General features: G+C 41.8%; 3 protein-coding genes across 6 annotated transcripts in view; 1 reads left to right on the plus strand and 2 right to left on the minus strand.

Moving 5' to 3' along the window:
• The window catches only part of rab4a (RAB4a, member RAS oncogene family), a 4,499-nt gene extending 3,772 nt beyond the window's left edge, over window positions 1–727 (plus strand). Inside the window, exon 8 of one of the 2 annotated variants that reach the window (XM_035682119.1) lies at window positions 333–727. The gene's annotated coding sequence lies outside the window, so the exon portion shown is untranslated. The remainder of the gene's footprint in view (window positions 1–332) is intronic. The other variant, XM_035682120.1, reaches the window with a different exon arrangement.
• A 1,824-nt stretch (window positions 728–2,551) lies between these two features.
• ccsapb (centriole, cilia and spindle-associated protein b) lies at window positions 2,552–7,952 on the minus strand. Of its 2 annotated transcripts, none has more exons than XM_035682116.1 (5): window positions 7,824–7,952; window positions 6,507–6,862; window positions 6,305–6,415; window positions 5,026–5,240; window positions 2,552–4,945 (listed from the first exon to the last, which is right to left on the minus strand). In XM_035682116.1, exons 2-5 carry the CDS (start codon window positions 6,853–6,855, stop codon window positions 4,763–4,765), a joined length of 858 nt encoding a protein of 285 aa, XP_035538009.1. In that variant the 5' UTR covers window positions 6,856–6,862; window positions 7,824–7,952; the 3' UTR covers window positions 2,552–4,762. The 2 variants fall into 2 exon arrangements, with proteins under 2 accessions (XP_035538009.1, XP_035538010.1); XM_035682117.1 differs by lacking the exon at window positions 7,824–7,952 and adding an exon at window positions 7,016–7,788.
• Window positions 7,953–9,144: 1,192 nt separating this feature from the next.
• Window positions 9,145–13,380, minus strand: acta1b (actin alpha 1, skeletal muscle b). 2 transcript variants are annotated; one of them, XM_035682109.1, is made up of 7 exons: window positions 13,220–13,380; window positions 12,153–12,289; window positions 11,261–11,585; window positions 10,697–10,858; window positions 10,020–10,211; window positions 9,729–9,910; window positions 9,145–9,577 (listed from the first exon to the last, which is right to left on the minus strand). In XM_035682109.1, exons 2-7 carry the CDS (start codon window positions 12,279–12,281, stop codon window positions 9,434–9,436), a joined length of 1,134 nt encoding a protein of 377 aa, XP_035538002.1. In that variant the 5' UTR covers window positions 12,282–12,289; window positions 13,220–13,380; the 3' UTR covers window positions 9,145–9,433. The 2 variants fall into 2 exon arrangements, with proteins under 2 accessions (XP_035538002.1, XP_035538003.1); XM_035682110.1 differs by lacking the exon at window positions 13,220–13,380 and adding an exon at window positions 13,175–13,184.
• Between the last annotated feature and the right edge of the window lie 1,930 nt (window positions 13,381–15,310).

Genomic DNA, 15,310 nt, shown 5'->3' on the forward strand with positions numbered 1-15,310 from the left:
TATTATGTTTTTGTTATTGTCAACATATTCCATAAAAACCAACAATGTATTCTCTCAGCACTTTTCTACTTCCCCAGCTCGCTGTGGCTCTCGGCCCCTCTGACCATTTGTACCTATTTAAATGTAAAGAGGTTTCTATTTCATTAAGCAAAAGGCTAAATAATCTCTGGGCACTGTAGTTTTTAACCAGTACATAGTGTATTTTTCATTTTCAGTTGCGGGTGGAACTGTAAACTACAGTCTCCATAGTGACAAACTTTGGTGCGTACAGCTGCGTTATTGTGTTTGATTTCTCTCTTTGTGTGTGTGTGTATGTGGTCCGTGTGTTTCAGACAGGTTTGTGAAGACCAAGAGAAGAACAGCCACGGGGGGACGGTTCAGGTTGCTACGCTGGTGACTCCTCTCTGACCTTCGACCTTCGCACGGACCCTTCAGAATCTTTTGAACCTTCGTTGTCATGGCTGCACCTGCGGAGAGCCGGAGAGACTTTCCCGCCCACCCTGTCAGAACTCTGAGCATCTCCACGGTAACCAGAGACCGCCCACCCTCCGACATTGTGCTCCACTATTGGACCAAACACTCCCCCAGCCCTTCAATCAGGATGTGAATTGCTGACTGTAACTTCTCTTTCTCCCTCCCACCTTCTTACTTATCGTCTCTCACACCTGCATCATTTAGTTCATCTCAGTTTTCATCAGTATTCCCGTCTACCTCCTTTTAGTTTTCTTAAAAGGAAGGAGTCTACATTTTGGGAAATTTGCTTCATTGCCTTTTGTGTTCTAATTGAACAAATTACACTATGAAAAGTTAGCTTTGGTAGGTTTAATTTTGGATCAAGCCTTTTTCCCTCTCTTCCAGTCTTTATGCTAAGCTAAGCTAACCGCCTCCTGGGCCCAGCTTGATACTTAGACATGAGGTGTCGACTTTCTCATCAAACTCTTGGCAAGAAAACAATTTCCCCAAACTGCTGAATAATTCCTTTAACCACAGACACATTTAAAACCTTCTGTTGCTACAGTACGCTTCTTTCTTCACCCACCTGCTCTGCTTGTCTGTTTCAAACACTCACAGTCGACTGACTACCCACCCTCGTCTCACTCCTTGTACCGTATGCCTGGTTCACTCCTTTCTTACACTCTCGGCCAAATTGCATTTCATCAGCTTACCGCCGCTCCTGTCCTCCTTCCCTCCCTTCACTGCATTGTTTACATCCCATCATTCTATCTGTTCCTACTCATCTACTTACCTGTCCCCCTGTCCGTCTCTTGACGCAGCTCTCTGCCTTTCTAAATCCCTCCCCTATCTCCCTACAGCATCTGACGCACTGTACAGTGTTTCTGTATATAGAGATTGACGCATGTTTTCTCAAACAGAATATCAGAGTATTTCATTATGAAGAGATATGTATATTAAAGTAGAAATCATATCCAGCATCTGTTTCATGCTCTGCTGTATTATTATCATGTTAAACTACAATACACTGGCAACTTGTAAGCAGTATAGATGGATAGTACTGTTTGCAGCAATTAAGTTTCTTTGTATGTGGGACAAGCTGATGTGGACTACATTATGGACTAACACGTTTATCTGTTTTTATCATTGTTCAAGCTCACAGATTGAAAAAAACAGACCGAGGCAGCCTGAAATATCCTGAGCATACGTTTGGCTTTCTGCTATAGTTTATTTTTAATCATCTGGAGTGTGAACGTTACTTTTAATTTACAGTGGCACATTCAGCACTCACCATTTAGTTAATGATGTGACAGTGTAACACACTTCTTTATCCAAAGGATCCTAATTATGACTAACGTCTCAAATTTATAAATGTTGCCTGTTTACATGAATACCTCACTGACCCGCTGTGGGGTAATACTAACTGAATGCATTTCAAGTTTTAGCTGTGTTATGAAACTATCTGTCGTGTGTTTGATTTGTATTTGTCTCCAAAGATACTTTATGTCTCCTTTAAAACAAGCACATAAAGCTGACAACAAATCACTTAAATCTGGGAATTGTTTGAAGGTTTAGATTTGGAGATATATTTTACGTTGGTGTAATTAAGCATTACAACATGTTGTTTATGTTTTTTTTTTGTTTTTTTTTAATGTTTCCCCCTTAAAAATTATTAATTCAACTTTTAAATCAAGCACACTTCAAAACATTTCACATTAGATTAGATCTGATTGTGGCTTTGGCCGCTCCACGTCAGTTTGCTGTCTTGTGTTTATGTCATCAAGTCCTTTGTTTATGTATGTCAGTTTTTCTCTTGTCATTATGAATATCATGGATTTTTAATTTATTGTGTATGATAAAGCATACATTTTTAAAATAAAAACTAGTACAAATATAGCACTGTCTTTGAAAAGCATTTTTTGTTTATTCAGTCACCGTTTTTGGAGATGGTCTATTGCGTTCTTGATGTTTTCTTCAAAGTGATTTAAATTTCTGAATAATTTGTGTAATTGTAGTGTGGAAATGAACAGATAACAGTGAACAGACAGGCGGAAAAGTGATTTATTAAAAACTTCGCACCACACCATTTAACCTCAACAGTCTTTTCCTCTAAACCATATAAAATATGTACAGACAGTATGTTAAAAGTCTAAAATATAAACATGAAAACCTAAAGTATCAGTGAATTTTACAGTATTTTGTCATTATTATACCCTGTCTGTCACCAGTATATTAGATCAATTAGATTGTAACAGCAGAAAATCAGACTCTACACTGTGTTAACACTTAAAATAACTATTTGTAAGTGTGGTGAGTTTCCCGGCCTAAACTAATATTTAGGCTTGCCGTATGTCTTCTATTCAATACCAAGTAAACCTAGAAAAATGTGGCAAGTATAAAAATGTCTCATTAAAAGTAAAGTGTCTCTACAGTATTAAGAAGATTGTAACTATACAGTTTGGTCTATAATTAATGAAGAATACAGAGATTCTTCAGAGATTGTCAAAGTTCACCACCTCTAAAAAAAAACAACATTTAAATAGTTAAAGTAAAATAATATTGCACAAGATTTTACATCTGTTCCTGGAACTATACTGCAATATAACTTAAACACTGGAAAACTAAACAAAAGCAAATAATGTAATACTGAACTCAGAGCTGCAACAACAAAACAAAGATTTACAAAAAAAGTCCAAATGTAAGCACAGACCTCAAACTGCCCCGTCTTTTCTCTGTACAATATTCACATCAATAATTATAGTTGTAAAGGGAGAAAAGTCTTTATGGCACAGAGCTGATTTTATCATGATCGCTGACACAAGGAAACCAAAAAGGGTCTAAATTCTGATGGTTCAGATATTGAAACCCAATATCCTGAAAAGACCAGATCCATTACACAAAGTCAAAGTCAATCTTTGTCTTCTTGTGTGAGCACAAAAAAAATGTTTCACGTTCAATACATTCTCATTAACATACAGAGATTCAACAGATGAATGAATTACATAAGAACCTAAATAGTTGGCAAGGTATTCTGTACAAATATTATACAGAAAGGTGACTAATAATCAAAGTGCTGTTTTGTTTGGTCTACTTTAGAGTGTTATTATGTATTTATTATCAGCTTAATGTCCATTGTTGTTGTGGGTCCACAATTGGCTCTAAAGCACATTCAGTATCAATAATGATAAAGAAAGTTGGACTCAACAATAAACCTGTGTTTGTTATGCTTTGAAAATAACCAATAATCAGCTGTGTGTTATTTTTAAATGGAAATGTATAACAGAAGTACACTATTCACAGTCATACAGTGTTTTTTAAGTCACATACATCTATTTTCACACTGTAAAAGCATCACATTGATTTGTTACTGTATATTAACACAACTAAACAACATTACATAACTATTTTAAAACAATAACACGTAAAAGTGTCAAGAGAAAATTCAACCGACACGTCACACAACTGTGACTTCACACAGAGTTTGACTGTGAGTGTGATTCACTATTTATTCTAAACCAAGTAAGTTGGGATCAACCCCTAAACCATTACTCAAACCATTAAATCGACAAGAACCAGTTCACAGCACTGAGTGACCTGAAAATCTGTAAACAGACCTAGCTCTGTATGTCCATCAATACTTCAAAGAAAAATGCCTATTCACATCGAAAGCTGCATAAATCTGAGGAAAAACTTCAACTGACTGTTGATTGAACCATCTTGTTGTGCTTACTATGATTTTTTTGGAATACGAACAACTTGATTGTGTGTGTGTTGTTTTTTGTCTATATGTGGATGTACATTCTTCATTTGATCTCAGATCTAAGAAGGCGGCTGACTCGATTCAGACATGCTGCCATGTACCCCTTTGTGAATTACACTGATCCCTGTGTAAGGAATAAGGGCACATTTCATATGGCCTGTGTTTAAAGGGACTGCATCAAAGTACAGCTATTAAAATGCATTTAAAATATCTATACAATATATGTATCCATTCATTATATATTTACTTTCAAATTATTTCTTTCAAGAGCCATTTCTACCCTGTAAAATGTTTCTTATTGTATATATTAACAATCAATATATATAAAAAACATTAAGCCACGATGTGAGTTTCAGAGTTCAAGGTTTTGTCAGTTTACATCCTGAATACGAGAGTGATACACATTCAGTCCCATGCTCTATTCTACATCTGGGTGTTTAAACCTCAGGGCTGATAGGCAATAATGGCTTTTACTTTGTATCTTTGTCTGGACTCAACCTGATGCAATTAATTCTGCTAAATGTGTGTGTGTGTGTGTGTGTGTGTGTCCTATCGGGAGCGAGCAGAGAAGCACCGCATGTACTCAGTGAGCCAGGGGTTGAATTCCGGTTGAACCAACTTTTTGGCCTTTTCCAGATCGACAGACTTGGCTCTCCGGCGCTCGGTCTTCTGGGTCAGCATCTGACGCTCTACCTCCCTTCTGGTCTTCGCACGAAGAGCTGACTCATGGATCTAGCAGGAAAACAAACATAACTGTCAGTTCGTGTTGATACTTGAGCGCAGTCACATACAGATCTAGAGAACGTCATTACCTCATTTGTCGAAGCTACAGGCCCAACATTGTGTGTCTTCCTGCCTGCGATGTCTGCATCCTTCTCTCCTGAACCGTACAGAGCGAAAGGATGTCTGCTGTCCTTGCTGTCCTCCACGGGCTGCCGCGTTGGGGCGGGCCTGACCCGCTGGGAGCGCCAGGTCTGCTTTGAGGATTTGGAGGGTTTACTCTGCTGTGGTCCGCCAGTTTCTTTCTCTACAAGTCGAAAAAATTCAAGCAGTGATAAAATACCAAGAGCAGAAAAGGCTGAAACAGGGGGTGGAAAGTCTGTTGAGTCAAATGTAGATATAGATAAATAGAGATATTGATAAAGATCAACTGAGTAATCCAGTGATCAGGTTGGTGTCTCCATTCATGATCCAATACTGAAAACAGCATTTGTACATCAACTGAACAAAACAATTTCTTTTTCCATGACATTTTTGTGACACCTCTATATAATAAGGGAGCGGTTTGGTAAAACTTTCATGATCTTTCATATGTTTATGATGTTTTGTTTATTTTTTTATCAACTGAGTCATGTTGCCTTAATGTTGGTTTTATTTATGTGCTGGACTCATAACCTGAAACACACCAGGGCAAAGTATTGTTTGAATTTATGTTACACTAGTGCCGATAAAATACCTGAGTTGGCCTGATACTATAATGAATTTTCTATATTTATGTTTTTGTCCAAAATGTTTGTTTTTCACTAAAAGAAGCCACAGAGATTTAAGAACTGCTCAAATGTTAAATGAAACACAAGTAGTTATACAAGAACTTCAGCTAAATAATATTGTCTAAAATTGGCATCATTAGTCAGCAAATATCAGATTAAAGAAAGAGTAAACAAGACTAAAATCTGACCAAGCATTTAATTTAACTCTTGACTCCTTTCTCATACTGAGTTGGTTTCAGTAGGTACAAAAAAGGACTGAGGTTTAATACCCAACCCTGTCTTATCCGTCCTTTTACTCACATTAAGCACGGTGTTCCAGGCTAGTGCTGACATTCAACATTACAATTTATATTTCATTAGTACAAGTATTTTTAAGGTTTGCAAAGAACCTAGAAGAAGCTGACAAACCCACTGATTGATGAAGAATGATACCTTTAGCAGTAATCAATGTAACCAGAATGAACACACAGTCATTTTGCTATACTAGGTTTTTACATTTCCTCTGCACGCAGCCTCTCTGTCATCAGCCGACAGCTCATCACAGAGCAGGGGGAGGATTTCATTTTCACCATGACTCCATCTCAGGGTGTATTTGACCTACCTTGCTCCCTGTGAGGGGCTGTTAACTGTTTACTGCCCCTGCTGCTGGCTCTCTGCTCCTCTCTCTCCTCCTCTGGCACTCTCGTCTCCCTGCCACCTTCAAGCTGTGAGCCTGAGAGGAGTGAAAGGTATCATATGGTAAAGTAGAGTAACAGCATACCTCCCAATGAGTCTGACAAACACATCTATAGCTCATGTTTTACCGTGGACAGCAGACACATTCGCCTCCTCTTCCTCCTCTCGAAGGGGAAGCCTGGGTACAGTCAGTGTGTCTCTGTCCCCCTTCGTCCCCTCACACTCCTCCAGCTCTGCCTCAGCCCTGTCTCTGCTGGTCTCAGGCCGCACCTGGTTCTTACTGGGAGGAAGAGGACTCCTTCCTCCGGAGTCTGAATCCGTGTCGGAGCCACCCCAGAACCAGGGGTTGTGTGTGTGCTCCAGCAGCCTCCGGGTCAGCCTGTATTTCAGCATCTCCTCATAACACTGAGCATAGGTCTCCCATTTGGGGTCTTTGAATTTCTTCATGTACTCCGAGCGGATCCTCTTGGTCACCATCTTTCTGCTGTGAGATTTAACAATAACACCGCAGAGCTGAACAACTATCAAAAGCTAGCGTTGTTACACACGAGTAGTATACAATATGTAATGTCTACTACACTTGGCGGTATAAGCCTAAACAGAAGCCATGCGGAACACTGGTTATGTTTAGTCTTACTTTAAAGGTTGGTGTCACCGCCAGACATTTAAACCATAATGTGACCCAGTTCAAACCAATGGCAGAGCAGCTGGAGGCTTCAACAACCCGCCTACTTCCTCCTCCACCCGGGGTTTAGAGCCTCCGGAGATAAAAGTCTCGTTTTTAAAATAAACTACAAACTCTGTAAACTCTGTAAACCCCAGTCGTCGTTTTATTGTATATGTTATAAAATAAATGTGGCCTCAGGTGAGGATGTGATCGACCGTCGGTTACAACGCCACCAGCAGAAATTTCTTGAACGCGATGACGTAGGCGGCGTCCCCTCCTCTGATTGGCTGCAGCGACGTAAACGACTGCTGAATACTCCACATTAAAGGTCAGTAGTGATCGCTGTCTGAAAGCCGAAAACACGCCAGGTTTCACAACGTGTGTGACAAATCATTACGACCGTATCTCCTTTTGTATGTGCTAAAATACGATGTGTTTGTATCCCGACGCGTTGCGATAAACTTTTATTATTAAATCGTCTTCTCGGACTGTGTTATGCCACTAGGCCTATAACAAATTCCTGTGTAATATTCAGCGTTAATCAAATGCCTGTTGCTGCACATTAACATGACAAATGTGCCCGTGTTATTTATAGATGTATGTTAATCATATGGTAATATGGAGCACCGATAATCGCCTGTCAGCGCTGGCAGATATAGCCTAAACGTAAAATCTCTCTGACAATCCCACCAATTCAATCATCTACAACAGAGCAAGGCTTGACAGCAGAAATGCAAGGCTGTAAGAGTCTAATTTTGTGTACAGTAAATATACTTACACTGGAGTCGGATTTCACGGAAGCAGAGCAGAACAGATGGCTGCGGTAATCACAGACTGCGTCTCTTAGCTCCGCCCGCTTGAAGACGTTTTTAAAAAGCCAAACACACCCGCAACAGGTGGCCCCGGGCCGGGGTGTCAGGGAGTTATGAGACATTTGGCTGATAATGATCTCTATCAGATGATAAAAGAGGATTACAACACACTTTGATTTATTGTATCTGGACACAATGCGCAGACTCAACACATAAAGGAGCTTAAATGAGTTGTTGTTAATCAGGCTGTAGTGCTTTACTTGACCACTAATTACTCATCAAAAATGAACTGAATGTTTTTCTTGTGTGTGCCTACCTGTACCTGTACTCGAGAGGTTGATAAATTAAAATGTGCCTGTGTAAGAAAAAGTGTGAAGGGTGTCTTATTATAGTCTACACAACAGGTCAGTGGGGTGATGTGAATGATGTGGGCAGTGGGCACAGGGAGGAGCACGCCCCTTTGTCTCTTTAAGCCCAGACCCAAAGCCCAGACCCAGATAACCTGCTGAGCCTCTATGCATATAAGGTAGGGCTGTGGAGATGCCCCACGGGGTCTGGTTTTGTCTAAAGATGGTCTGGGGGCCGGGGCTGCGCAAATGGTGGTGCAGGGCAGCTCAACGGGATTCAGAGCCGGGTGTCGGGTGTCCAATGCTACTGATCCGCAAGGTCTAAAAAGCGGAGCTGTTGCTGCTGCCCAGGCACATTCCTGGCAAGTCAAACTCCGACTGTCAGAGCTGGAAGGCGTGTCTTTGATTACCTCTGTCACCCAGCAGTCCCCCCAACCGGCAGTGGTTGGTGGGACACAAGAGAGAGACACCCTGTCTCCCTCCTTGTCACCCATCCAACTTGATCCCGGGAGCCGAGCCAACACCCCCTGTCCTCTGTGAACCTCCCCTTGTATGTGATCAGTTGATTGGTTTATGGGACAGCTGAAGTGTGTGTCATGGGTATGTTTAATTGCTGAGTCAATTAAGCTTCTCCTGAGCTTAATTGTTATGTTGATTTTGGTTAATTTTCCTGATATCCCCCAGTTCTTAAGATTTGAGAGGTCTAAATATAGATTTTTTTAAGCTTAAATTGTATTTGTGTATTTGCTTGGTTATGAAAAGAAATGTGCACCTTTTAAATAATAGAAATCTTCCCCATTCCAGTATTTCTAGTGTAATTTTTACCAAAGCTTGTGTTTTTCATTCTCTCCCTCTATCAGAAAAACAAGGCCGGGGTCAGAAATACCAAATAATGGACTTTAATAAATTATCAATATGTATATACACTTACATTCACATGTGTTGGGCAACATGTTGTTGTTATTTTTTTTTATTAAAGTTTTTTAGGTGGATGCATGGTTCAGTGGTGTTTTCACAGCCTCTCTCCGTGCAACACAGACAACAAACAGCCATAAAATATGCACATTTTTAAAGGATAACAACATGCATATGAATGTCAACAGCGCAGTCCATTGACAGCAGAGTGTTGGTGTGCCGCAGAGGTTGATCCTGCTTCTCGCTTGAACTCCAAACAGCTGGTGGTGTAAATGATGGAGATGAAGGAGAAGCTGGAGAAGAAGGTGGAAGATTTAGAAGCACTTCCTGTGGACAATGCTGGGGCCTGCCTCGTCGTACTCCTGCTTGGAGATCCACATCTGCTGGAAGGTGGACAGGGAAGCCAGGATAGAGCCACCGATCCAGACGGAGTACTTCCTCTCGGGTGGGGCAATGATCTGGAGGAGAAGGAGAACTCGATCAGTAAAGTGCCACTCCTTAATATTCACATCATCTGTCCAGTAGATTTCTGTGCGTAATTATCGATTCATGCGTAAAATATTTCAAGTTGGGGATGAATTGCGTTTTTTTTGTTTTCATAATAAGTACCTTGATCTTCATGGTGCTGGGGGCCAGAGCAGTGATCTCCTTCTGCATACGGTCAGCAATACCAGGGTACATGGTGGTACCACCGGAGAGCACATTGTTGGCGTACAGATCCTTACGGATGTCAATGTCGCACTTCATGATGCTGTTGTAGGCGGTCTCATGGATACCAGCAGACTCCATACCTGGTCAGGTGAGAGAGACAAGTGTTAAGAGGGGAAGGGGTTTCCAGCTTGGCACAATCTTACTTGTGCTGTTCGATAATGTGAGAAAATGAAGGATTATCTGGCGTACCGATGAAGGAAGGCTGGAAGAGGGTCTCGGGACAACGGAACCTCTCGTTTCCGATGGTGATGACCTGTCCGTCGGGAAGCTCGTAGCTCTTCTCCAGGGAAGAGGAGGAGGCGGCGGTGGCCATCTCATTCTCGAAGTCCAGAGCCACATAGCAAAGCTTCTCCTTGATGTCGCGCACGATCTCACGCTCGGCTGTAGGGAGGCAAGTTGATGAGATATTAGTAAGAGTGACAAACAGCCGAGACTAAAGACACAGTGCGTAATGGCAAAACTAATTAAGTGGGATGAACTAAAGTGACTCAAAATCACAGAAATGTCTGGAGCTGCTTATCTTAAACATACATGTACTTTAATAAATAATAAATAAAATCCCTAATTTTCAGTAGGCACACGGGCAGTAATAGCTTAAACAAGCCGTGTCCACTATTATATTAAATCAACGTTTGTAGCCTTTGTCTTTGCATCTGTCTCTAAATGGTGCGTTAATCTTTGTTGTTGTTGGTCAGATTTCTGTCAGATTTAGTTATGTTTGTGAAATTGTTTTAAAAACTGCCAGTAAAAGTAAGTTATGATGGTAATTTAGGTTCTACTTTGCCATAAAGTGTCTGCTTAAAGGTGGTCTATGCTTCTTTCTTTCTTCCAGGTGCTTTGTAAGTAGAGCTGGTCAGGTTTCTCACCGGTGGTCACGAAGGAGTAGCCACGCTCAGTCAGGATCTTCATCAGGTAGTCGGTCAGATCGCGACCAGCCAGGTCCAGACGCATGATGGCGTGGGGCAGGGCGTAACCCTCATAGACTGGGACGTTGTGGGTCACACCATCACCAGCATCCAGCACAATACCTGGAGAGGGGCAAGGCGAGAGTTTAGTAAAGTCCAGGCGAGAAAAGGCGCTCAAATATTTATGTTTTGTGCGTAAAATTGTGGCTAAAGTGGGTGTATGAAGGATGATTACAGGCACACACTAAGTGTATATATAATACGTGCCATAAAATAACATAAACAGTCCCAGAAAGACTGGTCGACTGTGCGTAAAAGTTGTGCGCAAATTTGCCACAACGGAGCATTCATAGCTCAGTAAATACTATGTGTTGCGATTGTTATATACTTTTATCAGTTACATTGGTCGGTTCCATTATAATCTACAATAAAATAATTTGTCTCTCTGCATTATTTATGTTTAGAAAGCTGTTTCTGTGTTATGAGTAGCAGCTGTTTGTTGCTGTTTGTTGCTGTCAGTCTTACCAGTGGTACGGCCGGAAGCGTACAGGGACAGCACAGCCTGGATGGCCACATACATGGCGGGGACGTTGAAGGTCTCAAACATGATCTGGGTCATCTTCTCTCTGTTGGCCTTGGGGTTCAGGGGGGCTTCAGTGAGCAGGGTGGGGTGCTCCTCGGGGGCCACTCTCAGCTCATTGTAGAAGGTGTGATGCCAGATCTTCTCCATGTCGTCCCAGTTGGTGATGATGCCGTGCTCAATGGGGTACTTCAGAGTCAGGATACCCCTCTTGCTCTGGGCCTCGTCGCCGACGTAGGAGTCCTTCTGACCCATACCGACCATGACACCCTGAAGGGGGGAGAGAGGGCAAGATAATGGAGAGGTTACAAATAATCCAAACAGAGATATGACCTTTTTCTGGCCAGATTAAAGTCTTTACCGTGTGGCACAAAAGGCACGTTGACCATTGCGTGAATGTGTCAAATAACAGCGTGGGTCACAGAGACAGACAGAGAGCCATTGTGTGACTGTCAGTTCATCTGAGACTAATTTAGTCTCAGAGTTAAAGGCCACATTGCTGCTGTTAAAATTAGCCAAAATGACATAGCTCAAGATACCCAATGCCACGCTGTTATCACATACAGTTTCTAATTGCATAAAACAGCCCAATTCTAACACTACAATATTAGAATCTCGGTTAAATATATTTTTCAGTCCAGCAGAATTACTCTGCCAAAATAATGTACCCTTTTTATTCATCCAATTCATAATATTCAATTTGTAAAGATTAGTGTAAATTGTTATCCTCTGAATTGGATAAGGAATTGGCTGAGGTGAAATTATTACTAGAATTGTGATTTTTTTTTTTTTTAGATCCTCCAATTAGCTTCTCTTATTATTTTCTCTGCTATTTACCTGGTGACGGGGGCGGCCAACAATGGAGGGGAACACGGCCCTGGGGGCATCGTCTCCGGCGAAGCCAGCCTTCACCAGGCCGGAGCCGTTGTCGCACACAAGGGCGGTAGTCTCATCGTCGTCACACATGTTGAGTTCTGTAAAAGAGAGGAGGGGAAGAAAAGGAGTTCAGATCCACATTGCGATACATACTCTTTGTGGCATAAATGATTTTGGTTCGCAGCTTTTGTTTCCTGTAAGCTCACATTAGGACTCTTAATATTAAAGACTAAAAAACTTTTTGAACTTCCCTCGGGATAAATAAAGTATCTATCTATCTATCTATCTAAAAAGACTGAATTGTAACATTTACTGGAGCATGATCAGGTCCATGTCTTGCGCTAAATGTATCCATGGCGCACTGACACCAGGCCATTACGCATTACAAACGCCTGTACAAACCTATAAAATCAACAATATGGAACTAAACTGCTGTTTTCTTTCAGATATCTGGATTTGATGAGTCTCGACTAATATATCCTTTATATTATTCTAATTTGGTGAGAGTACATCTATGCGAATTCTTAAGAAATATCTAAGGTGTTCTAAAGTTCAGGTGCATCTCTCTGTCACAGCCTCTCTCAGGTAAACTGCCCTGGCTTAATTGGTCTGAAGGTGCACTGCCTCTTACAGCATCAGCACCTTTTCAGGATTCAATGTTAGACCTATGAAGAAACTAAAGCCAGTCTCCTTTATCTATCTATCCATGTATCTATCTATACTTTCCAGACCTAATAGTTCAGATAAAGACTTGTCTCCTGTCTCCTGTCCTGTGATATCTCAGTCTACTATTTACAAAATCTTTTCCTTCTCCTTCAGTAGAAGGCCTCTCCTACAGTCTAGTCTATCCTCCAGTGGAGTTGCCCATGTTGCCTCCAGTAGTATCTGGTCCTAGGCGTCCTGTCCCTGGCAGTCCTCCCTAACTTCTGCTCCAGTAGATGCTCCAGTGTTGTGCTGGTTAAGGCCTAGTCTGATGTCCCAACCTGGGATTGAGTCTTCAGGAGCGGCAGGTCCTAGCAGGGTCTTACCTTAGGAGTGTGTCTGCGGGGCTCGGAGAGAATGACCCAACCAGTGCTGCTGCTGAACCAGCTACGGTCCTCTGTGCTGCCTGTCCACCTTATATACCCAACCTCCACCATTCACAAACCTCAGCACTGGCCCCCATCCCGGCCCTCTGCCATATTAGGACGCTGACAGGCCGAGGATGAGGAGTGGCTGGGGGTGTGGGTGCGGAAGGGGGGGCCCAGCAAGGAGGCGCGCCTCGCAGAGGGAAGGAGGGAGCTGCATCCATCAAGATCCACGAGAGGAGAGAGATCAGTAGTGACGCTGCGCGCCCCCGACGGGGAGAGAGCGCGCGCCATATATGGAACTGTGGCTTTGACCTCCCATCGAGCCTCGCGGTCCCACCTCGAGGGCCGTATAAGGAGCGCGCGGGCCACTGGGGGTTTTCTAGGGGAGACGCCAGTTGCTACCAACCAGGGTTATAGATTTGCTGCTAGTAGGCCTCATCCAGCCTTAAAATGGGAAAATGCTGCTCTCATCTGAACAGATTTAGACCACGGTGAGAGCCAGGGCCCAAACTACTGACTGACAGGTGAACCAGGAACAGTGCTGCAGCCTGAAAGTGCCAATTAAGAGTTCAATACACATTATGGTGATCAATATAAGATAACACAAAATAATTTGATTAAAGCTGAGGAGGAACTTTCTGTGTGTCAACAGTTCAATATGTCTGCTTCATCAGTCCAGTCTTTTCAGTAACAATATATATTCATTATTAATCAATATTTGTAATTGATTGCATTAAATGAAGAAGCCTGATTGACCCCAGCTTGCATTAAAAAGCCCAGTGTGGAAGCTGGAGGCCTTTTTACATCAGTGTAAGTGCATTATTTCTTCCAATTATCAGCTTTATATGACTGTACAACAATGTTCTAATATTGCTGCTGCTGGTCACTGAAAGTTACCCAACTGGATTTTGTTGTATGCAAATAAATATATTATTGATGATTGTGCACAGGAGATCTTGTTTTCTGCAAACTGGAATACCCTCTCTTAATTATGCAACACTTGCACACTCAATACAAGACTTTTTCTTCTTACAAATTTGTTTAATTCATAACCTGCTATCCTGCAGACCACATGGTCTAATATTCACACATATCTGTCTCAGTCATATTGAATAAATAAGGAGAGAACCACTGAAACAGCCAACAGCTGAAACCTTATCTGCAGGAGCTACTCTGCTCTGTCACTGGAGCAGTTAGATTAATTATAACTCTACTGGAGGAGGGGAGCTAGTGTACGTGTGCATGTGTGCATGTAGGAGTAAGAAATGGAGAAAGAAGCTTAGTGTGTGTACATGCATGTACATGGATGTTTGTGTGTGTTGTGGTATGAGACCAGAAGGAGTGGAAGAGGAGGTGCAGAGGAGCTTATAATAAACTTAATGGGAGTGAGGAATGACAGAGGGACAGGGAGAAGTATAGAGAAAAAAACAAAGATACTTCTAAAGATGTAATAACAGGCTTTATATTGAAAGAGCAGAGGTTCAGGAGAGAGACACAGGATTGGGAACTCTTAGGACACCTGGGGAACTTGGGATTCCTTTCTGAAAGCAATTTATGTTGTCAATAGAAAATGAGACATGTGGATTAGCATCTGGAACTTCACGAAGCGTGTAGGAGATGTAGGATTTTATTCCGTAACATTTTTGTCACAAAAAGCAAACAAGTAATAAAATAAGTTATCAAATGGTCGTCAATACAAACACATGCCTTATATTGTGCTCTCATATCCTAAAGCTGGACTCATATGGGAGCAGAGAAATGGTAATATATAACCTTTCATGACCTGTTACTCATTATAGCAGCAACATGAATCTTCAGTGTGGATTTCCAGGGGTTAGATATGACATACTCACTGCCTGTATAAGTACAGGTTTATGGAAAGGGTCCCTAAGAAGAGAAAAGTGAATGTGAATTAAAGAAGACTCCTATATAGTCAGGTATGTTAGTTGAGGTGCAGTAATTGGCCCTGAAAGTTTTCAGAGAAGAGTTCAGCACTTGCAATTCATATTAAACACTGGGGCAATATAAGCTGTTTGGGGGGGGGGGGCC

Source organism: Morone saxatilis, unplaced genomic scaffold (genome assembly GCF_004916995.1).
Source record: "Morone saxatilis isolate NCDOM2014 unplaced genomic scaffold, NCSU_SB_2.0 Contig11, whole genome shotgun sequence".
Classification (NCBI taxonomy): domain Eukaryota; kingdom Metazoa; phylum Chordata; class Actinopteri; family Moronidae; genus Morone; species Morone saxatilis.

Excerpts from the sequence above, each read along its gene's own strand:
- ccsapb (XM_035682116.1), bottom strand. The coding sequence starts at position 6,855 with ATGGTGACCAAGAGGATCCGCTCGGAGTACATGAAGAAATTCAAAGAC. Across the intron at positions 6,416-6,506 it reads GAATGTGTCTGCTGTCCACG|GCTCACAGCTTGAAGGTGGC; the intron begins GTAAAACATGAG and ends CACTCCTCTCAG. Across the intron at positions 4,946-5,025 it reads CTGTAGCTTCGACAAATGAG|ATCCATGAGTCAGCTCTTCG; the intron begins GTAATGACGTTC and ends TTTTCCTGCTAG.
- acta1b (XM_035682109.1), bottom strand. The coding sequence starts at position 12,281 with ATGTGTGACGACGATGAGACTACCGCCCTTGTGTGCGACAACGGCTCC. Across the intron at positions 10,212-10,696 it reads CTACTCCTTCGTGACCACCG|CCGAGCGTGAGATCGTGCGC; the intron begins GTGAGAAACCTG and ends GCCTCCCTACAG. Across the intron at positions 9,578-9,728 it reads CCAGCACCATGAAGATCAAG|ATCATTGCCCCACCCGAGAG; the intron begins GTACTTATTATG and ends CTTCTCCTCCAG.